The 26,971-nt window shown below is 35.8% G+C and overlaps 1 protein-coding gene across 3 annotated transcripts in view; it reads left to right on the top strand.

Annotated features, from left to right (window-relative positions):
- Nucleotides 1-2,182: 2,182 nt before the first annotated feature.
- LOC128237322 (E3 ubiquitin-protein ligase rnf213-alpha-like) overlaps nt 2,183-26,971 on the top strand; it is a 117,082-nt gene continuing 92,293 nt past the window's right edge. The window contains exons 1-6 of one of the 3 annotated variants that reach the window (XM_052952729.1): nt 2,183-2,270; nt 13,213-13,563; nt 13,687-15,164; nt 15,782-15,813; nt 16,509-16,643; nt 19,024-19,220. In XM_052952729.1, the coding sequence (XP_052808689.1) occupies nt 13,230-13,563; nt 13,687-15,164; nt 15,782-15,813; nt 16,509-16,643; nt 19,024-19,220 (2,176 nt within the window). In that variant the 5' untranslated portion in view covers nt 2,183-2,270; nt 13,213-13,229. Of the gene's footprint in view, nt 2,271-2,474; nt 2,557-13,212; nt 13,564-13,686; nt 15,165-15,781; nt 15,814-16,508; nt 16,644-19,023; nt 19,221-26,971 lie in introns of those variants that run through there. The other 2 variants (XM_052952731.1, XM_052952730.1) reach the window with 2 other exon arrangements.

Consider the following 26,971-nt stretch of genomic DNA (forward strand, 5'->3'; position numbering starts at 1 on the left):
TGAAAAGCGATGATCTCCGAACATTGTCGAGAATTATACCAAGTACATCCAAAAGCTTTGTTTTTTATGATACTATTTGAGGAAAAAATTGATTCCCTCTTGGACCTCTGTTTATATTAGAAATACGACAGAGTTTCAACGCTCAAAACATATTCCAAGTTTCGGTCAATTTTACACTCGATCAATTTTCATATTATTGTCTTTGATATACACTCCAGTAATGATATGTCAAGAAAAAAATATAAAAAAGAAGAAAAGGGACAGTTAGTATGACTAGCAGCAGCCACGATTTCTTCCAACAATGCGCTATTTTTTATATTTTTCCCGCCAGAATTGACCGTAAGGCAGGTGCGGATTTAAGATTTCGCGTTAAAGGGGGCGCACTTTGGAAGTGCAACAGAGAACGTACGCTCGCTTCCAAAATAATACGAACAATACATGGTTTAATGAGTTAATTGGGGCTTGATGTCGTCCTCAAAGAAAGACTGAGACATTTTGGTCTGAAATATTACATTCAAGTGCATTATCTTCATAATGTTCCTCTGGTGATGAAATAAAAAAGTCAACTTTTAACAACTAATAGTCTAAATACGCTAGTGTTAAAGGGAGCATAATGAGGGGAAATTCAACACCAGATCAATTCCAATCCATCCTAAAATAACCGATCTCAAAATAAGATAGCAAGAACTTGTTAAACATTTTACTTTATAACCAACTAGAAGATGTTAATTCCTTCAGCAGTTAAAAATTTGGGACTGACCACCTCACAGCTATTCCCTGAAGATTATTAAGGCGGGAAACCTAGTGCACTTGGTTGGAAGCAAAAATGCTTTTAAAGCTGCACTCTCACGGATAGAACATTTTGACCACTTGTTTTATTGTTTGTCTTGGAACAAGCCAAAGTTTGCGAAAGTGCATGGAAACCAGTTATAAAAGACTGCTGACAAGAAATAGATCGCAGATTTTTATTTTCAAGTTAAAAAATTGATGTGTTATGCATTTTTCTTAAACCGTTAGCCATAAAGCATTAATTTTCGAACGGAAATATGAAAATCTGCGATCTGATCTTTTGTCAGGCATCTTTTATCATTGGTTTGCAGATGTTAACCCAAAAATTTGCTCTTTCAAAGACAAAACAATGGTTATATAACGGTATATCTGTCAGAGTGCAGCTTTAAAATCATAGTTAAATAATTGAATAGATAAAAAGTATTTATTTAAAAAAGTATTATCCTTCCGAGTAACTATATATTACGTATAAGTAAACGGTGTAATTGTGACAACATTTTTGTCATATTTATATGTTTCAGGGGCGGATCCAGGATTTTTGGTTGGGGGGGGGCGTGGCTTATATAATTTGTATATTTTCGTTAAGCGGGAAAAACGAGGGAAGATACATGTATAATTGTGAACATGATCATGTTATATAGTGCCGAATTATTACAGTAAGGGAAGGCGGGAACGTTTAAATTGCGTGCACTCTGTGTTGTGTACGAGTACATCTCAAAAGTCAATGTTGTATAAAAATACGCGAGCGAAGCGAGCGAAGAAAAAATAGGAAAATATAGTATATTTTATTGTTTCCATACCAAAGAACATGTAAGCTCCGGGAATTTTAGGGGGGGGGGGCGTGCGCCGGGTGCGCCCCCCCCCCTGGATCCGCTAGTGTGTTTTGATCAATAATTGTTATTGACTGCGAGTTGACTTATAACTATATCATTTAAATTAAATCTGCACTCTCATTTTGACAACTTTTTTTTGTCTTGGAACGAGCCAATTTTTACGAAAATGCATTGAATTAAACCAGTTATAAAAGACTGCTGAAAAAAATAGATTGCAGATTTTTTTTATTAAAGTTCAAAAATTGATGTGTTGTGCATTTTTCTTCAACCGTTAGTAGTAATTAACGGTTTTAGTTATAAACAATAATTTTCGAACGGAACTATGAAAACCTGTGATCAGCTTTTTGTCAGCAGACTTATATCACTGGTTTGCAGATATTTACGCTAAATTTGCACTTTCCAAGACAAAAAAAGTGTATCTTTGAGAGTGCAGCTTTAACACAAACAATGACTTTAAAAATCTATGTGACTACGCTGTACTGTATAATATTTGTTAGACAATAATAACCTATTACGTCATTTACGCTAGAGGGCGTACAAACTTTCGTTTCAGAATTAGAACTTACTGTAAGGAAATACGTCGTAGTAAAATGTAAAAATATTTTCAGAATAGAAACATTATTGAGCAAGACATCATTCTGCAAGAACGTGAGTGATGTATCAGTTTTATATCTGATCGAATTTAAACCTATTAACTAGTTATTTTCATGCATAAGAATAGACCTTGTTTTTTTGTAAATTCTACTTTCGTTTTTAAATTTCTGAAAAAGGTCTCTTATTTTCTGTAAAGTGATGACAGTGCATTTCTTTTATCAGTATGTGCGTTTTCAAAAAATGTATTGAAACGCAATAGACGACTTGACGCTTTCAATTAAGGAGTGATTTTGATTACAATAAATACATATTTTAGACATAAACACTAAAACAGTACCAGGTATAGTTTTATTAACTGTTTTAAATAATATGTGTAGACCATACTGTATACAAATCTATAAGTTATATCAGGATTTTAAACAGGTATGATATCCACATTTTTTTTCACTGTACATACAGTTGAACTGGTAGGCTGTAGTGGTAGCAATGCAATATGATTTTTAGCTCGACTATTCGAAGAATAATGAGAGCTATACTACTCACCCTAGTGTTGGCGCTGGCGTCACAGCTTGGTTAAGGGTTTGCATGTAAGCACTAGAGGATTTAAAGGGGGTGCACACAGCGCACCCCCCCCCCTCTAAAATCACCCAAGTTTACTTTTTAAGTCAATATCAGAGACCCCCCCCCCCCCCCCCCCCCGAAAAAAAAAATAATGCATCATTTCCGACTACGAATTGTTAAAATTATCTTGATGGAGACACCCCAAATCCCAATTCCCAATTCAAACAGTTTATGCCATATACTTTCGGTCCTGAGGGAGGGGTGCACATCCAAAGGTTGCACCCTTAATTTACGCCCCCTCTTATGCCAATTCCTAGAGCCGCCCCTGGTAAGCACCTTTAAGTCATTATCTAAGCAAATGCATCATGTATTGCATTGAAACTTAAGACATGTATTCCCAACTATCCAACCTACTTGATTAATCAAGTTAGATAAGTTGGAATATAATGCAATTTATGGCTCTTTATCATTTGACTTTGAAATTCTGGTTAAGGGTTTGCATGTAAGCACACATAGGTTAATATCTCAGCAACTACTTGATGTATTGCATTGAGACTTTATACAGTGGTACACAATCATCCAACCTACTTAAATAACCATTTTAGATTATTCTATACTGCATAAAATGCAAATTATGGCCCTTTATTATTCGCCTTAGAAATTCTTATTAAGGTTTTGCATGTAACCACATTTAAGTCAATATCTCAACAAAAACATGATGTATTGCATTGAAACTTAAGACATGTGTTACCAACTATCCAGCATACTTAATTAATCTAGTTAGATAAGTTGGAATATAATGGAATGTATGGGTCTTTATTATTTGACTTAGAAATTCTGGTTAAGGGTTTGCATGTAAGCACACATAGGTAAATATCTCAGCAACTACTTGATGTATTGCATTGAGACTTTACACAGTGGTACTCAACCATCCAACCGACTTAAATACCTAGTTAGATTATTCTATACTGCACAAAATGCAAATTATGGCCCTTTAATATTTGCCTTTGAAATTCTTATTACGGTTTTGCATGTAACTACATTTAAGTCAACATCTCCACAAATACATCATGTATTGCATTGAAACTTAAGACATGTGTTACCAACTATCCAACATACTTAATTTATCAAGTTTGATAACTCGATCTTGCACATACATGTGATAACGTCCCGGACGTCCGGGATTGTCCCGGAAATCGTATCTCTGTCACGGAGTCATGTTTGTCCCGGAAAGTCATAAAAAAAAAAACGAGAAAAAATAATCTCGGAATCGGAATCGATTATCTTAATTTTACCAATGTAAGTCAGCTATTTTGCCTGTCCGGGACACTGGTCGTAAAACACAGGACATGTTGACACTAATCCGTTAATTGGTACGTGTGTCGTCGAGGTCATCATCAATCACCCGATAATTGATCTATCGGCCTATTGTTGTGCTTAACGAGTGGTGGAGGGTTCTTGTTTACAAATTCATTGTTTTCATATGGAATTGTTTGGTCTTATGAATGATAGCTTTTAATTGATGAATTGATATTTTGCACACATTTTACCGACAAACGAGCATGAAGGTAAGTTCAAAGAAAGTGACAAAATGAGTAAAAAAAAAATTAAAACACGGAAAACATCCCATTCCTTTCAAATTTCAAAGTCGATACGTCGTTATACTTTAAACAACTTCCGCGTCGATAAGGATTTTAGTGTTTTTAACTTTTTTTCGAACTATCGTGTGTATTTTTAGGCCGAAATAAAACTGACGATATGGGGTTTACAGGTGGTTATATAGAGTGCTTTAATCACGTGACCATGGTAAGTCACGGGATCGCTTTATACAGCCGACTGTTGACATGTCTCTATCAAAATTATATGCATCTCCAAACGGAAAAAAGCTCATCGACTGGAAAATCTTCTTTATCGTCTGGAAAATATTGTGTCATAAATTGTAAACGTTTTAAATGTGATAAAAAAATAAATATGTTCTCAAAAGCGCGGGAAAACAGGTGCCCGTATAGTTGTTTATTTCCTGTTTTGATGAAACCGAAAGTAGACTGCATAATTTATCCTCCTGGTTAGCACTTCATTTAAAACCTGGGAAAATATCTGGTGGTTTTATTTTTTCAAGAAAATGCAGAAAAAAACAACCATGTCAAGTAAAAAATATGTCTTGGCAGTCAAAATAGGTACATTTTCCCGACGTTAAAAACGACTAAAATAGCCCCAGATATGCTCTAGAATGCACCACAGACGTTCCCCATTTAAAAAAATTTCCAGGGGGGCATGCCCCCGGACCCCCCTAGTGTGCGTTGACATTACGACGAGTGTCCCGGAATCGACCCAAGAAATTATCACATGTATGATCTTGCATATAATGCAAATAATAAGCCTTTCTTATTTAACATTGAAATTCAGGTTAAGGTTTTGCATGTAAGCACACATAGGTTAATATCTCAGCAACTACTTGATGTATTGCATTGAGACTGTATACAACTGTTCTCAACCATCTAACCTACTTGAATAAGCAAGTTTGATAACTCTATTTTGCAAATAATGGCCCTTCATTATTTAACTTAGAAATTATGTTTAAGATTTTCCATGTAACAATATTTCAGCAAATAAATCATGTATTGCATTGGAACTAAATACAATGTACACAGGTTCCCAACCATCAAACCTTATTAATTAATCAAGTAAGATAACTCTATCATTAATGTATTGCAAATAATTGCACTTTATTATTTGATATAGAAATTCTGGTTAAGGTTTTTGCAGGTAAGCACACATTTATTATCTAAGCAACTACTTGATGTATTGCATCGAGTCTTTACAACGGTACTCAACCACCAAACATACTTGAATAACCAAGTTAGATAACTCTAGTTTGCATATGATGGCCCATAATTTGACTTAAATATTCTGGTTAAGGATTTGCATGTAACCACATTTAAGTCAATATCTCAGCAATTACATCATGTATTTCATTGAAACTTTATACATTGGCCTCCAACCATTCAACCCTCTTAATTTATCATGTATGATAACTCTATCTTGCATATGATATAAATTTTGCCCCTTTATAATACAACTTAGAAATTCTGGTCAAAGTTTTGCATGTAAGCTCATGTAAGTCAATAACTCTGCAACTACGAGGTATGTTCGGAAAGTTCCCGGATTGAACGCATTCCTTTTGAAAGGCTCATTGTATTATAATGAAATTAAGTACGGATTTACTACGTCTTTTATTCCATTTCAATCTAAAATTTCGATTCCATACATATAACAGTAAAAAAGTTACAATAAATTTAAAACATGTACCAACGATATGGCGGAGCAAACCGACGTTAAAATTTATAACGTCAATGTCAATTCAGTTTACTCCTTCTCGAAATAGCGGCCATGTGCTTGCACGCAACGTTCATGTCTCCTGACCCATGATATGCAAACAGTTTGAACCCATTGTTTATCAAATTAAGACATAATTGTCTGCAGTGACAACGTAGGCTCTCGAGATCGTCGAATCGGATTCCGCGTAGCTGGGCTTTGACGGCTGGGAAAAGCGCAAAATCAAGTGGCGCAAGGTCTGGGCTGTAGGGGGCGTGCTCCAACCTGCCGATCCCGAGAACATCCAGCTCCTACTCTGTGTACCGGGCCCTGTGCGCTGGGGCATTGTCCTGAAACCACGTTTCATCCGTTGTGATTATTCTTTGAAGAAATCTGTCCCCTTCACGTCGATAGGACCTCAAAAAGTTCAATGATTTATTCACCCTATTCTTCATCTGATTGTCATCCAACAGCCTTGGTATCAAACGTGCGCACACCTTTGTCATCTTAAACTCTTCAGTAATTAACTGTTAGCTGTTGCTACCCCAATGTCACATTCCTCGGCCACTTCCCGTGTAGACACTCGTCGGTCCCTATCAAGCATGGACTTTACCATTTCGCGCTTTTTCGCCACAAGTGCCGGCCTCCCACATCTCTCGTCGTCGGATGTTGACTCGCGCCCCTCCTTAAAGCGTATGTGCCACTCAAAAACAGCTGTGCGACTCAAAGTTTGGTCTCCAAACGATTTCTTCAACTGTATCAATGTTTTCGACGGTGAAACATCTAAACTCTGGAGAAACTGTATCACGACACGCTGTTTTTCAATAATTTCGCGTTGCATGTTTGCTTTGAGCACCTGTTTTGGAGTTTGTTTTGCGAGGCGGTGTCTGTTCAAATGACGTCATGCGTATTTTACTAATGACGTCATGTTAAGGTTCGACGTCAATATGACGTTTCCCGCGTTTTTTAACGTTACAAAATGCGTTTAATGTGAACATTATAGGAAAATATACGGCTTGCTCCACAACAGCAAATATTATGTTGCTATGGATACAATATTTTAAGAATGTATTGACTAAGGCGAATGTCCGCTTATTATCAAAATGAATATATATGTGTCTCAACTTTGCCGAAGTTTCAAAGCTCTACGTTGAAAAATAACAAAGTTATTAGTACAGTCCGGGAACTGTCCGAACATACCTCGTACTTGATGTATTGCATTGAAACTATCAAGTATGATAACTCTATCTTGCAAATAATACAAAATTTGGGGATTTTTTATTTGACTTAGAAATTCTAGATTTTAAGGTTTTGCAATTAATCTAATTTTACTGGTATCCATGCATGTTTCACTAAAACTTTGCAATTCTAAACTTGAAAGCGCCAGAACAGTGAAATCTTATTTTATATCTAAAACATTTCTGAGCACAAAAATGAAAACAGTTTCATGATACGCCTTGAAATAACAAAACATTGCTTTACAGAGTACATAAACTGCAACAATTCTTAACTATTGACTAAAACCCTACCTTGAGTTTCAATTTTTTGAATTGTCAAAAAATGGATCATATTTTTAATATGATTACACTATTTGTACATCATTTGTGCATTTATAATCAATATTTAATCTCAAATGTTCGGTTTTTGTTGTCTTTTCAATGACGCTATTAGATTTATCAATATATCAATGTACCTTATATGTTTAAATCTTTAGTAAAGTCAAATCGGGGTCAAAAACGAAAATGATGCCTAGATTATTACTAGTCATGAACATTTCTGTCCTGATAACATTTTGATTTATTATAAATAAAACAATACATTAAAATGAGGAGTGTAGGATGGTAACTAAGTAAATGCCATTTCAAATTAGGAAATACGTTTTATTTTACATAGCCGAACCAGTCCAATACTGAACTTACCAAATATTATGGATAATGAAAGCCAACCATGCTATAGGAGTTTGTTTTTTCAGAGCCCATTGCCCAATTTTGTCACCATTGGTTTTGGGGCTACCATCGCACATTGTAGTGGATGAGCAATAATAATGAATAAAATAAAATAAAAAATGCTTTTCTTATAATTTAACTGAAACTAAGAAATGTTATATAAATAATAAAATAATAAATAAAATTAAAATGCTATTTTTATAATTTAACTTAAACTAAGAAATATTGTCAAAGCACTGACTGGTGTGGATTATTGTCATTCTCACCACAACTTACACAAGTTCTTTCATCCATGGCATTATGAATAAATCAGCAAAATTAAATTCTGATCAGATGTATCCTAAGATATCGCCTTATCGGTATTATGCAGTGATAAATTCATGCAATCTTGGTAAACTAACAGACCTCTTGGAAATTCATCCATTTTAAATAATAAGAGTGTCTGTAATTCAGAAATAAACCTCAAATGGGTGATTTAACGTATTAAACGTATTAAATTACACACCAAAACATAAAATCACATGGACGATTTTTTGGGAACAAATACAAATACTATTTAAGATTTGCCCTCGCAAGATTAGTATTTTTTAAAAATAAATACTTTTTGAAAGTTAACGCTTTTCAAACAACCCTAATTTACAACAAAATAATTTACTGAATATGTTAAGAGTAAAAAATCTCTGCATATTTGGGCGTTTTTGCAAAAGTATTTCGTAAAAGGGAAATAAGTCAAATTTCCTTCAATAAAAACTCATTTCCAAACTTATCAAAGTTACCTTTCTTTGATAAACACAGACTGTTTCACTTTTTACATTGATTTAATAGCATGTTGTTTTTTTAGCTCTACTGGCCAAAGGCCAGAAGAGCTTATGTGATGGTAATGTGTACGTCGCAGTATGTTCGTCCGTGCGTTCGTGCTTCCGTGCGTCTGTAAATAATTGCTTGTGAACATGATACAGTCTTCATTTTTGATTGTATCTCGATGAAACTTGTACAGTAGCTAGATATCCATTAGAGCTCGGTTCTTTTGGAAAACCAGCCAGATCCGCCCATGCATGCCTAGATTATGGCCCTTGATAGTAAAAAAAAAGCTATTGTGTAAACAATTGGTTTATGAACACGATACAATCTTCATTGTTGATTATATCTCGATGAAACTTGTTCAGTATCTAGATATCCATTAGAGCTCAGTTCCTTTCGAAAACCAGCCAGATCTGCCCATGCATGCCTAGATTATGGCCCTTGATAGTATAAAAAAAATGCTATTGTGTAAAAACTAGCTTGTGAACACGATACAGTCTTCAGTTTTGATTGTATCTCGATGAAACTTGTACAGTATTTAGATATCCATTAGAACTTGGTTCCTTTTGAAAACCAGCCAGATCTGCCCATGCATGCCTGGATTATGGGTCTTGAAAGTATAAAAAATGCTATTTTAAGCTAAGTCTATTTTTAGCCAAGTCTACATGAGCGAAGTCTATTTTTAGCCAAGTTTACATGTAAAGTCACAGGTTTGTTCAAATTATGCCCCTGGGGTCATTACTGGTCATTACCAGTGCGGCAAATGTAAAGGACTCCCCCCCCCATTTTGAACAAGGCTTTATTTAGTGGTCCACTACCATGGTTGTTCAAATTATGCCCCTTGGGTCATAACTGGCACTGCCCTGGGTTTCACAATTTTCCTTATTTTACTTATTTAAGAAATATTTTTAAAACATTTGAAATAATGCCCCTTGGGCAAAAGCTGCCCCCACCCCTTTTGACTTATTTATTAATTTTTAAAGCTACAGTAATGAAATTTTGACCATGTGAACAGTTTTGCAAACAAGAATTAATGTTGTCCTCGGATGTCCTTGACTTTTGACCGACTTTTTATTTTTAAAGCTACAGAAATGAAATTTTGACGATGAGTACAGTTTTGAAAGCAAATATTTTTTACCCTCAGATTACCTTTACTTGGCACATATTAAAATAGCTCATGCAACTTATCTGCTTACAACACTTCCTGTCCTCAGATGTTGAACGTGCAGCATTTTCAGCTAACCCAAACACTAAACGTGAACTATATATTTGTTGCCTATTACTCAAACGTACATGCTCTGGATTGAAAATGACCACAAGAGCCATGCCAGTAGAGCATAGGCCCTTTTGGGCCTCTTGTTTAAATGTACTCTATCTGAAAAATAGATTTTGTTGCACAACCTAGTGGCTGGAGCATTTTGCATTTCTTAAATAAACGAATCAACATGTACAGAAAAACAGCACATTTATAACAGAAACTATCTGTTAATGAAATTTAAATGAATAACAAAACCAGGTCATGTTTTGTTATTCATTTAAAATTTATCAACAGATAGTTTCTGTTATAAGTGTGTGTGTTTTTGTTATTTAACTTTGTAAACAGAAAGTTTGCAACATCTTTGATATCGGAATCAAATCAAATTGAGCCTTATTTAAGTGAATCGTTGCAGCTCTAGTAGTTTAAGTAATTTCTCTCTCAAAATGAGCAGAACAAATTCGCCGTCCTCAATATGGTTTCAACATCACATTTTGCACTTTGGTCTCTGACAATCCAGCAAGTAACAAGCATTCTTTGCAAAGGTGCATATCTTTACATGGAACTCAATAAATTTGTCCATTCTAAATGTGATAATTGATTTTTACAACCCCTAACAAGCAATTTGTAGGTATATTTACACACGTTTGAACCTCCATTACACAACTTTGTTTAAAGTAACTGATTTAGGTCCTTTTTGGGAGTTTTCTACCAGTATTTCATCGGACAACCTTGTACTCCAATAGCTTCTATCAATTTCTAGATAGGTCGATTAAAATCATAAATTTTGTACACCAGTTTGAGCGACAGTCCAAAATCTTTTGCTTACTTAGGGGCCATAACTCTGGTTTCTGGGATACACTTAGTAAAACCAGAGTTATGGCCCTTGAGAAAGCAAAACAATGGCATTTTTGGACTGTTGCTCAAACACCAAAACTATATAACCTAGAGTTAAAAAAACTCATTCTCATTCATCAGAGGTTTGATAATGATTAATCTAACCTCTGATTATATTGCTGCAAAATCAAGTGAAAACTATAAATGTATCATTTTCCTGATATCATCATTGACCAATCAAAACACTTGTTACATTAAGCTTACTTTACTATTGAGTACTATTACAGACTATTGATACGCTGTGTTACCTTTTATTTATTTTTTCATTAATTTTGTAAATTTAGGCACTCTTAAAAACGAATAGGAGTTTTTTTCCAGCAAATCTCATTTTCAGGGATTTACCACAAAGCATTTAGGTACTTAATTTTCAAAATGGACAAATACTTTGATAAAGTAATGCTTTAAATGCGGACAAGTCAATTATTACATATTTAAATAAGGCTACGAAACAAAAAAATAATATTGTTTGAGTGCTCTTTAGGGTAGAGCTGTGGAGGGTGGTAAATTGACATTGACACAATTAATTGTTTACACTGACATAGGAGTATCAAATATATATTTTAATATTTAAAATATCCAATGAAATTGCATTTTTTGAAATATATATTTGGATAAAAAGTAAATTAAGGGAGTCTCGCCAAATTAAAAATAATCAAGCATGTTAACTTACGCAAATCCAAATATGGGACCTTCGTCACTATGCCAGCTATAAGATGTCGCATGTAAAACTTCAAACAGGCAAGGAGAATCTTAATCCTTTGCTGCCTCAAACATGCTCATTGAAATAAAAAAAAAAATGAGAGAGGATTTTGTTGACAAATTGCACTTTTAAAAAGTATGGGTTTTTTTATAGATTTTTTTTTTCCTTTTAAAGTGACACTCTTATTCAAAATCAACTCATACCCATGTATAAGAAACATACATTTTAAGCGATAAACCTTTAACTACTTACTAAATAACACATATATATAGAAAGTATAACTTACTGATAGCACGATTGTTATCGTGTATTTAATGACTAAAAACGCAAAAATATTAAATGATTGGTGAATGCTAAAAGATTTCCTGTGATTAACAATAGTCGAATCAGGTTGGAATACCGTGTTTTCTGCAACTTTCTTTCAAATTTAACTCGGTATCCTTCATAAGAACCATTGTTTTGACATTTATTTATCCTTTTTGGTATTTTTAAACAATCGTATTAGTTATGGTAAATCTTACATGGGTATAAGAGTGCATCTTTAAGCAAATTGTTTGGAATAAAATCATTATGTTTCAGATTTAGCTAAACTATCAGTTATTTTAAATTCTAGGGCGTAACTTCAATTGACTGCGGATTTCTTGTAATTATGATATTATCTTGTTTCTTTTTGTAAGGTTGGTACGGTACTTGTAAATACAATACAAGACATTTGCGACCGCTCTAGATTATTGTCAGAAAAAAACAAAATACTTTTAAGTGTATGGGGAACATTTGCCTGAATACTTTTGTACCTATTTTTACATTTGCTGTTAATAAAAACATACAAAGATTTAAGATTTAAGTTTTTGCCCATGTGACTTAATTATTGATTCATCCTCTGGTAAGCCAATTATGCCATTTTCTCCTAACTATCCAACCTGCTTCATCAATGAAGATTATAGATACCGGGTAACTCTATTTAGGGTATAATGCAAATTATGGCCCCTTATTATTCGACTTTGAAAGGTTAAGGTTTTTGCATGTTATCTAATGCTACAGTGATCCATGTGGATTTTTTACTAAAACATGGCAATCTTAAAATTAAAAGCAGCTGAATAATCTTTATGACAGTTCTTGTTCATAAGAGCAATAAAAGAATATAAAAAAACACTTTTAGTATAACAATATTTTAGAGTGTGTGATGAGATTATCAAAAATGACCGAATAATGGTCAAAGGGCACCCAACATTGGCAATAATGGATATCGATCATCAATGATAAAATTTCATCATATTAATAATTCATATTCAAAGTCTATGTTGAAATTCAAACATAAGTTCTGCATGTCTATACATGTGCTATTATTGAAGATACCGTATGTGTCCTGATTCAAAAAGAAATGTATGACAATTAATTACACTCAAAATATGAATTTCATGGTTTGTTAAAAATACAACATTAATGTTTAAAAATGATTGCATTAACCCCCATTATAACTGTCGGAATGTTTGATTGTCTTCATAAACTTGTCTACTTTAGGATGTAACAGGGTCGCAATGAAGAAGTGTTCGAACCCAAAATGTGGGTTGGAGGTGGAGGCGAAGATTTGTCCAGAGTGTGGGTGGAATATGGTCGACCCTTCCATCAATCCCATCCTGTCTTCTATGATTATCATTTGTGATGGAGCGGATGAAAGAGGCCTAGCATGTGGGGCTGAGCTTAAGGCAAAGCAAAAGTTCTGCAGTATTTGTGGAAAAAAGGTTGATTCAAAGTTGTTTGAAGTTCTAACACCTTGTAAAGAGAAGTGTGGGAAATGCGGGACAGAGCTTACTTCAGAAGAAAAATTCTGCCCTGAGTGTGGTTTCAAGATCCAACCGATGGCAAAGCAAGGTATAAAAAAAACTGTTTTTACCTTATGGAGTAGGTTTTAAGTCGTCATAGCAATGTGACCACTTTGCACTTTTTCAGTCAAGGTCTTTGAGATTAAGATTGAAATTAAATTCTTTTTTCCAGTAGCTGATGCTCAACCATCTCAAGAAAATCAAGCAATTGTTGTTGACAAGTCTGACCCTGTCTGTCTGACAGCATCCAATATTGTGGAAAGCCAGAATGATATCCAGCAGCTACAACCTGCTCCTAAGCAGTCATCTATTCCCACATCACAGCAGACTGAAGGAACAGATCTAAGTACTGAAGTTAAGTGGCCACCATCAGAAATTCTAAAGTCAGCCAATGAAGTTGAACATTTATGCTTTAAAGGTCCTGATAAGGAACAAACATTACAAGATCAGACTTTGGAAAAAGATAAGCAGCAAGAGCCAGATACAGATAGACTAAGTGCAGGAGATGTTCAAGAAGGTGAGACATCAAGTCCTGAACCAAAGGAGGACCGTCCTGGACCCCATGAGATGACAGGACTTGAAGAGACGCAGACTAACAAACCAGTAGCTGTAGAAAGTCAAAAACAGGTTGACCATGACAGTCCAGTACCGACATGTATCGTTGAAGGTATTGCAATGGATACATCTAATCCTCCGGGGGATAACAGATTACATGATGTCAATATAGATGATGGAAATGATGAAAGGAAACAGAGACCACTCATGCAGGATGGCCCAGGTAGTAAAATTGATGAAGCAAATGCAAGGACAAACATAAACAATAAAAACTGTGAGTCACCTGACGCTTTCAACGGAGAAGATTCCGAACCAAAGTCAACTACATACCAAGAAAATGCTTTAACTAAAGTTGGCCATGAAAAAGATGGACATGTAACAGTTGAAAGTGAGTTGGAAAATAATATAAAAGGTATACACATTACTGTTGATGAAAAAATGAATGAATCGTCCAATGGTGAAATATTTGAAAACGATTTATCAGATAATGATGGCTCTGAAGATGACTCTGCTGATTCTGACAGTAGTGAATCAGTTGCTAATATTGATGACGCAGATAAGAGGAAATATGGAGGAAAGAGAACTAAAAGGAATCTTAAGGGAGGGGCTAAAGCAAAAAAGGCGAAAAAGAGGGAAAGGAAGAAAGAAAAACACTGTGAAAAACATAATTTACCTTTAATCAAGAAAGAAGAAAAGGCAATAAATGACAGACCAACAGAACATTCTGTGGAGACAAAATCATTTTCTCAAGTGGCTGAAGTGGCTGCTAAAGCCCAGCAAAGAACAACTGGGTGTCTAGACAGACATGACAATAAAAATCAGCAAAATGAGCGTGTTTTTGGACAAGGTATTCAGGAAGCAAAACAGAGTACAAATGTTGACACATTTAAAGTAGAAGACGATCATCTAGTGAAGAAAACAGCTAGCTTTTTTGAAATTCCAACTGTAAAAGAATCTAATTCTTTTCAAGAACAAAGCAGCACAGACTCTTTCATCAAACAAAATGTGAATTCTGAACCAGTGAAATCAGATCAATCAACAAATAAAGGGACAGATTCGCCTGAAACAAGTGACAAGAAAAACAAAAATATTCAGGTATTTGGAAATTTTAACTGTATTTTTCCTTGTGTAATCATGTAATAGGTGCCATTTTGTCAGCTTGGTTATTCTTTTTGGATAATTTAGTCATCAGAAATCTAAATGGAAGCATTTTCCATAAATGAACAAACAGTCATTATTGTTTCAGTATGTTCATTTGTTAATACATTAACTCGGTAATACTTCTTTGCTACTTATTAATATATGTATATTCTGACAATGATATTTGATATAAGCATACTATTGAGCTTTTGAAAATGTGCACACTTACACAGCATCTTAGTGATTGGATTACACAATTATCTCCCTTGACAGTTAAACGCTGCCAGATTGGATTTCATGATTTCATGGTCAATAACACTGAATATATTTAAAAAAACAACTCAATGGGGGGGGGGGGAGATATTTTCTTTATGCTTTAACAAGTAACATTTTCTTTGAACTTCTTATGGCCCTTCTTAGAAGATATTGTTTTGCATATGTTGATTAGTCTATATGACGGTCAGTAGACCAAAACTTGTTAAGCACTAAGATACTAAAGTAGTTTGAAGTCTTAACACCTACATATTAAAAGCTATGGTGTTCTGACATTTCAAGGCTTTGTTTTATTTCAGAACCAACAAGCTAGCCAGAATCAAAATCCTAAGTAAGTTTCTTATTAATATTCAAGTCTCAGTTGCTTATAATATTGTTTAATAAAGTTGTCTCTTGTCAGAATCATTTTAAAAACAATCACATTTCAAAAGACTTAAAGAAAAGGTTATAAAATAATTTTTGTGGAAAAAATGCCATGCCATTCCATGTTTGATATATTTTATGTCATATGCATGAACTCCGTCTGCGTGTAGTTGTGCAATGAGCATTATTTTAACAAGCCTTGACATGAAAATACAGGATTAAGTTATATCTAAAATTAATAAAACCTTAAAATAATTCAAATTATCTCTAATAAGTAATATTAGAGATCATAAATGAAGTTCTAGTATCTGACAATTGTTTTTACCAATTTCAGCTACCTGAGTGCTTGAGACATTAGTCTGAAAATGTTCTGTTTTAAAAATTGTATTAAAAATCCATTTGAATGCATCCTAAATTAATATAGTTTGTATATTTAGTCTGATATTGATACGTAGAACCGAACTCTGACAATATGAAAAAATTCAGGCAAAATATTTATGCCATTGGAAAGAGAACTGTTTTCAGGACGATAAACTAAGGATTATGAATTTCACCAGCAGGATAAGTGATATTTCAGTCTCCCAAACAGCATAAGACTATGTTCTTGTAAAGCCTTTTCCACTTCAGTGATTCTTTGTCAGATTTCATTTACTTGATTTTCAGGGATCGGATCACAGTTGTTTTCCATGTTCTGGTAGCAAAAGACTTCTTAAAGAGTAACACAGACATACTGATACTAAAGATGGATGATTCGTTAGAAAGATGGAAATCTAACAAGCATCGTCCAACAAAAGTCAGGTAAGAAGTTTGTTTTAGTTTGTTCAGGTATAAGGTCAGTTTTAAGCTCGACTATTTGAAGAATAAGGAGAGCTATCCTAGGCACCCGAGCATGGGCGTCAGCGTAACCACTTATGTTAAAGTTTGCGTATCACCTCAAATATTTTCAAAGTCCATTGACATATGGCTTTGGAACTTTGCACACTTGTTCAACATCATGCCCTAAACCTGTAAACAGGAGGAGGTCTTTGTATCAAGCATTTTAACAAAATGATGCCCCTTTTTCAGCTTAAAATTTACATTAAACTTTGCATACCACCTCAAATATTTTTTTAAGTCCATTGACATCTGGCTGTACACAGGAGGAGATCACTGTATCAAGCATTTTGACAGAATTATGCCCCATTTTTGACTTAAAATTTATGTAGAAGTTTGTGTACCACCTGAAATATTTTCCAATTCAATCGTCATCTGGCTTTGAAACTTTGCACACTTGTTCACCATCATGCACCTAACCTGTACACAGGAGGAGGGAACTCTATCAATCCTTTTCACAGCATTATGCCCCTTTTTCGACTTAGAATTTACGTTAAAGTTTGCGTACCACCTCAGATAATTTCACCGTCCATCGACATATGGCTTTGAAACTTTGCACACTTGTTCACCATCTTGATCTCAACCTGTGTACAGGAGGAGGTCACTGTATCAAGCTTTTTACAATATTATGCCCCTTTTTTTACTTAGAACTTACCTTAAAGTTTGCATACTACCTTAGATATTTTCATAGTCCATTGACATATGCCTTTCAAACTTTGCACACTTGTTCACCACCATGATCCGAACCTGTGTACAGGAGAAGGTAACTGTATCAAGCATTTTGACATAATTATCCCCTTTAGAGACTCGTTTACAGTTAGTTCTCATTTTTATTTTTCCATCTTTGTTATTTTTATGAAATAAAACCAAATTTCAGAAATCAAGCCATCGCTGTATGTAATTAAGCGAAGCTGTTTATGGTTTATGGGCCCTTTATTATGCGACTTAGAAATTCTGGTTAAGGTCTTGCATGTTAGCACACATGTGATAATATCTCGCAACTACTTGATGTATTGCACTGAGACTTTACACAATGGTATTCAATCACCCAACCTAAATAACCAAGAATAGATAAGTGTATTTTGCAAATAATAGCCTTTATTAATAGACTTAGATTTTTTGGTTAAAATTTTACACTTAAAAGTGGCGGAATAGTCGAGCGCGCTGTCTCTGTTACAGATCTTGTTTTTAAATGGGGGTGGGGGGGCTTGGTCAAAGGGGTGTGTCAAAACAATGCAACCAGCTCCTGTGGTTTTATGCATTCCTTTTGTGGCATTCAATTGGTGTAAGGGGCCATTTTATTTCAGGCATTTTGGTTTGCAAATGTGTGTAGGCCATGTCTTGTCTGCACAATAACTTAAGAACAGTTTGACCAAGGAACATGAATCTTATGTAAAAGATGCCCTTTACCAGTGAATGAGCACGATAGGTTTTAGAAGGCCCACAATATACCTGAAATAAAATATTTTTAAATGATTATGTACTATCATGTGTAACTCGTTTTACTTATATGATCCAAAAAAGCTATATAAAAAAAACATTAATAGTACCTTATTTAATGTGTACACAGATTATGTTTCTTTTTGTTTTCCTCATTAAATTCAAATGAGTTTAACATGGTACTGATTTTAATCAACCTATATTTCATCGCATTCAAGGTCAGTATGTCAAACCTTATGGTCAGGGTCAACAGTCTTATGAAACTTTTGACTACATTACATATGATTGTGCTCAGGCTGTATATTTCCTTTGGCTTCGACAAATTTATAATACCTATACACCATAAAAACAATTTGTCACGCGTAAGATATTTTGCAAAGTTTATTTATGCATTTTTATGCCCCGAAAGGGTATATAGAATATAATCTGTTTGTATTTTCGTCCATTACAACCTTGTCACAGCAGTAACTTTGTTATTCTTGATGCAATTTCATTTAAAATTCGCAAAAATTGTAAAACACCATGAAAAACTGAGTCAGGAATACAATTTGTGCTCTTCTCTGAAAGGTCAAGGTTGCATTTTGAGGTTAATGTCATAGAATGTGAATTTCATAGCAAGAAACTGTGTCCAAGACATAATCTAAATGTGAAGAAGCCAATGGGGAGGTATGTGACGCATACAGTTTTTACTCTTGTCTTAAAGGTCAACATCACACTTGGTGGTCATTGTTATACCATCAGGGTTTTCAAAGCAATAATTTGTGTTTTACCATACATTTTTAACTATTATTGTTATAACATACGGACTTTGTTTTTGGTATATTGCCTCTTGTTTTTACAGTAATCTTTTTTATATTGTGTCTAGGGATCTTCAAAATTACATTGAGTATGTATATAAACTGGACTTTGACCGCAATCAACTTAGTAGCAGAGATACTTTCTACAAATATTGTGTAGTTAAACAAGATGGCAAGCATAAATGGGAAGATTACGAAGATGGGCATTTTTATGGGAATCACAACAGAAAACTGTTCGTTCAAAAACAGATGCTTTCGAAGAAAGGTAACAAAACCATTTTTAAAATGAAAATTTATAATTGTGATTGCCCTATGGCCTGTATCTGGAACTATGTATAAAAATCGTCATATCTGAAACCGCAAGACCCAGACCCTTGGTATTTGGTATGCAACTTCGTGTAAAGGCACTTTACCAAGCCTGTTCAATTTTTTGTCCTTGTGGTCAAAAATGGTCCGGCCCTGTGGTTTCCAGGATTTCTATAATTAAAACTTGTATACTAAATGTTTGAAAACAGTCTGCCATATGGCCCAGAACTTTGGTATATTGTCTCATGTAGTGGCCTTCAAAAAATGCCCCTGGGGTCAAAGCCAATCCAAAAGGGTTCCAGGTTTCCCAATTTACTTACATAGTACAATCTTTGGATGTCTTCTTTAAACCTGCAAGGCCCAGACCATTTTATGTTTGGTATGTATTCTCAAGTAGTAGTTAACTACCTACATTTATACCATCAACAACTTCCTTAGCAACTAATGACTTCCTAGTTATCCAATGACTTACTAAGCAACCAATGATTTCCTAATTAACCAATTACTTCCTCAGCATCTAGTTTCTTCCTTAGAATAAAATGGCCTACTTAGCAATCAATGACCTCCTTAGCATCCACTTTCTTCCTTAGCAACCCGTTACCACCTTTGCAACCCTTGGAATAACTTAGAATCCATTTATTAAGCAACCAATGATCTCCTTAGCAAATAATGACTTCCTTAGCAACGATTTACTTCCTTAGCAACTACCTACATCAATAGCTACCAATGACTTTTTAGCAGCAAAATACTTTCTTAACTGCAACTAGCTACAGTCATAGAAACCAATGATTTTGATAGCAACCAATGACTACTTATGAACTAGACAATTCAATAGCTTTCTTAGCAACCACTTCCTTACCACATATTACATCCCAAGCAACCTTTTTGCAATCTAGCAATCAATGACTACCTAAGCACCCAGTTACTTCCTAAGGAACAGATACTTATTTAGCAAAAAATGACTAACTTACCAACTACTTCATCCATAGCGATCAATGACTTTCTAATGAACTCAAATGACTTCCTTAGCAACCAATTATATTTTTTTCAACCAATTATTACCTTAACAACCTTCATCCCTAGCATCAATGGCCTTTTTTTCACCAATGATTCCTCAACAACCATTGGCTACCTTTGCAACCAAATATTTCTTAGCAACCACTAACTAACTTAACCACCAATGACTACCTTAGCAACCGATGACTTCCTTAGCATCCACTTTCTTTCTTAGCAACTACCTACATCCATAGCATCCATTGACTTCCACAGCAACAGTCGGCTGCCTTTTCCATCACAATCATTGTCCCTGGGAACAACCAGCTGACAATGTCTTGACTTCGCTAGAAATAGTATTGATTTCCAAATGCAAGGATCAACATCCTCAGCAACAATTACTCGATACTTACTTCCAAAAAGCAGCAACATCCTAAATAACCACTGATTTGTTTGTAATTTTAATTGTAGCTGATCCATATAGGTCCATTTTGGTCCTGTAGTTTCGACAGAAGGTAAACTAAGTTTTATACACCTGCTTATAGAACCAAACGTATTATAGTTTCACCTGCGGTGAATGGGTGGGCAGTTTTGTCCAGTATGTTGTCCGATAATTATGCCCCCCTTCAAAGAAGAGGTGTATATTGCTTTGCACATGTCTGTCGGTAGGTCGGTCGGTCGGTCGGTCCGTCGGTAGATCACAGCTTGTCTGAGTGATAACTCAACAATTCCTGGATCTATGGTCATCAAACTTGACATGAAGGTTGGGCCTGACCAGTAGATGACCCCTATTGATTTTAGGGCTCATCGGGTTTTCGCATTCAAGGACACAGTGACCTTTAATGGTAAAATAATTTAAAGCTTGTCCGAGTGATAACTCAACAATGCCTAGACCTATGGTCATAAAACTTGATATGGAAGTTGGGCCTGACCAGTAGATGACCCCTATTGGTCATCGGACCAAAGGTCAAGGTCACAGTGACCTTGAATGAGAAAAGGTTGTCCGAGTGGTAACTCGACAATGCCTGCACCCATGGTCCTCAAACTTGACTTGAAGGTTGGGCATGACCAGTAGATGACCCCTAGAGGTTTTGGGGTAGTCGGGAAAAAAGGTCAAGGTCACAGTGACCTTGAATGATAAAAGGTTGTCCGAGTGATAACTCGACAATGCCAATCCCATGGTCCTCAAACTTGACTTGGATGTTGGGCCTGACCAGTAGATGATCCCTATTGATTTTAGGGGTCATTGGACCAAAGGGCAAGGTCACAGTGACCTTGAATGATAAAAAGTTGTCAGAGTGATAACTCAACAATGCCTGCACCCATGGCCCTCAAACTTGGTTTGGAGGTTGGGCCAAACCTGTAGATGACCCCTATTGACTTTTGGCTCATCGGGTCAAGGTCACAGTAACCTTTAACACAAGAAAATTAACAAAATTAATCTTCTCCCAGTGATATCTCAACAATGCCTGAACCTGTGATCATCAAACTTATCAAGGAAGTTTGGGCCTGACCAGTAGATGAGCCTTATTATACCCCCACAAACGAAGTTTGAGGGGGTATATAGGAGTGAGCTTGTCGGTCGGTCTGTCGGTCGGTCTGTCTGTTGGTCGGTCGGTCTGTCGGTTTTCATGGTTTCCGGACGATAACTCATGAAAGGCTAGACAGATTTGAAAATGTTTTGGTACACAGGTGTAACATCAGAAGATACAGGTCAAGTTCGATATTGGGGCTGGTGGGGCCAAGGTCAAGGTCACTGTTACTAAAAATAGAAAAACGGTTTCCAGACAATAACTGATGAAAGGCTTGACAGATTTGAAATTTTTTTGGTACACAGGTGTAACATCAGAAGATACAGGTCAAGTTCGATATTGGGGCTGGTGGGGCCAAGGTCAAGGTCACTGTTACTAAAAAAAGAAAAACGGTTTCTGGACGATAACTCATGAAAGGCTAAACGGATTTGAACAATTTTTGGTACACAGGTGTAACATCAGAAGATACAGATCAAGTTCGATATTGGGGCTGGTGGGGTCAAGGTCACTGTTACTTAAAATAGAAAAATGGTTTCCGGACGATAACTCATGAAAGGCTTGACAGATTTGAACATTTTTTGGTACACAGGTGTAACATCAGAAGATACAGGTCAAGTTCGATAGATCCTTCAAAAACTAAATGAGCAAATATTTACCTTAAAAGTACCGTAAATGACTGGGTATAAAACGATAGGGGTATTAGACGCAGGGAAAAAAATCTGTGAAAAGTCCGAGAAAAAACTTTTAATCTATGTTTTTGGTTAAAAGACGCAAAGAAAAAATGTCAAAATCGTCCGGCATTTTCAGCCACCATGTTTGTTGACAGTGACCAAAAATATTTTTTCGTGATAATGGCGATGGTTATCTTTAAAACCATACAACCATTCTGTCGAGAATGAAAAGTTCTGTTATGCAAAAAATATTTTGACAGTGCCCAACTTTGCTTTTTTATATGTAAGTTTGATTATTGTTTAATTCAATTTATTATTCAAAATAATATTGAATACCGTAATTCACAAGAGTTCGGACACCATAAATTAATTATTTTTTTCGCTCTCCGAATACATAGAAAATGATCATTTTTACATTTTATTTACATGTTTGTTTAACCTGCCTTTTTTCTTCATGTTTGCTTTTTACCACTTATCAATTTATCCGTAGTAATCAATGGTCATAAACTTATTTATTACGCCTATAAGTGTAAATCCTTCATCAAGTTAATTAAAACACCATTTTATACATGCACTGAACTGAATAAACACATTCTATCGGCTTCAGATCAAAGAGTCACACTGTGTGACGTCACATAACTTACAGTTATACCCACGAGGATCTCGTGGAGAGCATGGACATTGCAATGCAGGATTAATGTATAACTGTACGATTATTGCTTCATATAGTCTATAAGTGTGGTACAAGTTTGAAAGCTTATTGGCAGATCATTTTACAAACATGCCATGTTGATGTTTTCTTAATCCCTTGATTGCCCTTGTTGTTTGTTTAATCCACAAATAAATATATCACACTTCCTTTTCAACAGGCAATAAATCGTTTAGGATGAGTAGTAACTAATTAAATTGTCACAGTGGTGTATACGGTTAGGTAATCTAGCCAGGCATTGTAAAGATAAAAATCAATAATCTTCGTCTGAGAAACTTGGTAACTATGAAAGTTATGATTGATGTCCTTTGTGTGTTCGAAAATTAGGTACGCAAAATAAATCATTTTGGGAAATAATTATGGGTGTCCAATTATTTAGAGTGTCCGAACTCTTAGGTGAATTACGGTAACTTAAATCAAAAAATAGTTTTGTTGAAATTATAAACGTCTTACGATATACCGTATCCCGATCTTTAACTGCCGTTTTAACCCGTATATACTCGGTCAATATGACGCGAGTAACATCCCTTTCTACATAAATCTAAACAAACTCTCGGCTTGAAGTTGACCTCAGAAAAAAAGTTCAAAAAATTGTCACTGGGTATTATACGCAGGCATTTTTATGCATCAAAATCTGAGGGAAAAAAGTGCGTCTAATACCCAGTCATTTACGGTAATTGACACTTGGAAAGATGAACGAACAAAACAAATCCAGCATGCTTCATTTGAACCAGATGCCAGAGGAATACCAGCAGAACTTAAGTATGGCATATTTGCCACAGTAGAGCTTACTACAAATATTGACCTGTCAGATGGACTTGTTAATTTGGCTACAGGAACAGTCCCGGGATTTATTCCTAGGTGGACAAGGATGCATTCAAGCCCAAATATGTACTTGTAAAATTTGATGATGATCGTGTTGGAAGAAAAGCTCGTGAATGCTCTAGATGTCTTATTCCAGAAGAGATCAGCTAGAGCATCAGCTAGTTTTTCTTGTCAGCAGTGTAACTTCTAAATTACTCAACAGATTTAAATAAAACAATACATGCATGATAAAAGAAGATGCAGTGTGCAGTAACCTTGGAGTTATGGCCTCTTTTCAATGGAATGGTTTGCCATTCCTGTGTCCAGGTGGCATTTGGGGGTATTCGTCACTCCTGTGACAGCTCTAGTTGATTTTAGGAGTCATTGGGTCAAAAGTCAAGGTCACAGTAACCTTGAATGGGAAAATGTTGTTTGAGTGATAACTCGACAATGCCTGCACCCATGGTCCTCAAACTTGACTTGGAGGTTGGGCCTGATCAGTAGATGATCCCTATTGATTTTAGGGGTCATACGGCCAAAGGCCAAAGTCACAGTGACCTTGAATGATAAAAGGTTGTCAGAGTGATAATTCAACAATGCCTGCACCCATGGCCCTCAAACTTGGCTTGGAGGTTTGGCCTGATCAGTAGATGACCCTTATTGACTTTTGGGTCATCGGACCAAGGTTAAGGTCACAGTAACCTTTAACACACGAAAATTAACAAATCTTCTCCCAGTGATATCTCAACAATGCCAGAACCTGTGATCATCAAACTTATCAAGGAAGTTTGGGCCTGACCAGTAGATGAGCCTTATAGATTTTAGGAGTCATTGGGTCAAAAGTTGACTTTTGGGTCATCGGGCCAAGGTTAAGGTCACAGTGACCTTGAATGCGAAAATGTTGTTTGAGTGATAACTGGACAATGCCTGCACCCATGCCCTCAAACATGTCCTGGGGTTGCGTCTGACCTGTAGATGACACCTTATGATTTGAGGGGTCAATGGGTCAAAGGTCAAGTTCACAGTGACCTTAAAAAAAAAAGCTTGTCTGTGTGATAACTTGACAATGCCTGCACCCATGGCCCTCAAACTTGACATTTAGGTTATTGGTGACCAACTGATGACTCCTATGGATTTTGAGGTCATAGAGTCAAAGGTCATGGTCATAACACACTCTACCCTCACACTTTGAACGGTCATAATCTTAAAACTGCCTCAACGGCATCTAATATCAGTGACAAATCAGCTGTCATTTCGGTCCATGCATATTTCATTCAATGTCCATATATTCCTGACAACATGGCGCTCAGGGGGAGGGGCATAATGTTTGACAAACTTTTGTTTATTTAAGAATCCTTTGTCCAATCATCACCAAATTTCGTGTATGGGCATAATATCTCGGAAAAGTTCCATAACCAGCCATATCGCTTTAGTCCGTTTGTTTGTTTGTTTATTTGGGTTTATCAAGGTCTGCCCGCGCCCATTGGCTGCATTATGGCTTGACCCTGCCGTGACGCCATCACGACTTCAATTGTGTTTAAATGCCATAAGTGACATGAGATAGAAGTGACAGCAATTCGCAGTCAAATCCAGACTTTTGAAGACTTGAAGAAACAGAGTGAGATACAAGAGATCCGGGCGCGATACCCTAGCTCTTTGCGAAGAGACCTCTTGGTTCTTTAACGTGCTCGGTGTAAAGCACTGATACACGGGATACAACTTTCCTGGGTTGAACCAGTACTGAGTACACCACTTATCCAAGCACTACCCTTTAAATGCCGAGCGCCAGGCAAGGGAGCTACTTGTACCAGCTTTTAAGGTCCACGAAGAAGGTGTAGTCCCTTGAGAGTTATCTTTTTAATACCCTGCCACAGAGTGGGGAGGGGATTGTAGGAATGCATCTCTCCCGTCTATCAGTCTGTCTGTCCGTCTGTCCGTCTGTCTGGCTTTTTACATTTAGCAGTGTAGGCATGTCAATTCTTGCTAGATTTATTGACCTTATACATTTCATGTACATTTAGCAACAATAACTGAATTGATCCAAACACTCGAACCAATTGCAATTTGTGCCAGTAATCCATCATTTAGTTTTGCGTCCATATTTTGACAATGCTAAATTGAGGATAAGACATAAATGTTAATTGAAAGTGTTAAACAAGTTTCACAGATTGATACTTAGCGTACTCGATCAAGCATTATCATTATGTGCAACAAGCTTTATATGTAAAAAAAAAAACAATGGACACAAATGTGATAACATATTTATAACATGTGTTTTCTCTTCAAAAGCAATAAAACAATGTTATGACATCACCACAATATATATGTATCACTTCATAGAAAATACTTAAGGCTTGCTATTTCATCGATGTTATAAATCAAGGACTCATTTTCCTTCCTATTTTTAGCCAAAATAACCTTGACATTGAACTTACCTACACTACACACAATATGAACTTTAACAAATATCCTTTTATAATATGTTCAAATTTCCATGAATAATTATGTTACAGATCAAACAACTTGTATTTCCTATATTCCCACTCATGACCAGTTGTTGTGTACAATTTTGGTCAGATTCAACGTACCAGTCAGGTTGCGAGAAAAACAAAATAAATTTAAAACAACCGCTGGGTATATAGCCGTCCTTTGGACTGCCTTGTGTTTTTAACCAGGTTTTCAACGAAAACCGGGTTATTAGAATGAGGTTGTCGTTGGGCGGGCGGGCGATCGTCAAACATTGGTTTCTGTTCAATAACTTTAGTTAGCATTGATAGATATTGATGAAACTTGGTGTGTAGGTAGCTAATTGGAAGAGCTAGCTTGGGATTGCTTTTGAGGGGGGTGGGGCTAAGGTCAAGGTCACTGTTACTAAAAATAGAAAAATGGTTTCTGCCCAATAACTTTGGTTAGCATTGATAGATATTGACGAAACTTGGTGTGTAAGTTGCTTATGTGAAGAGCTAGCTTGGGATCGCTTTTGAGTATGGAGGGGCTAAGG

Source organism: Mya arenaria, chromosome 6 (genome assembly GCF_026914265.1).
Source record: "Mya arenaria isolate MELC-2E11 chromosome 6, ASM2691426v1".
NCBI classification, from domain to species: Eukaryota; Metazoa; Mollusca; class Bivalvia; order Myida; family Myidae; genus Mya; species Mya arenaria.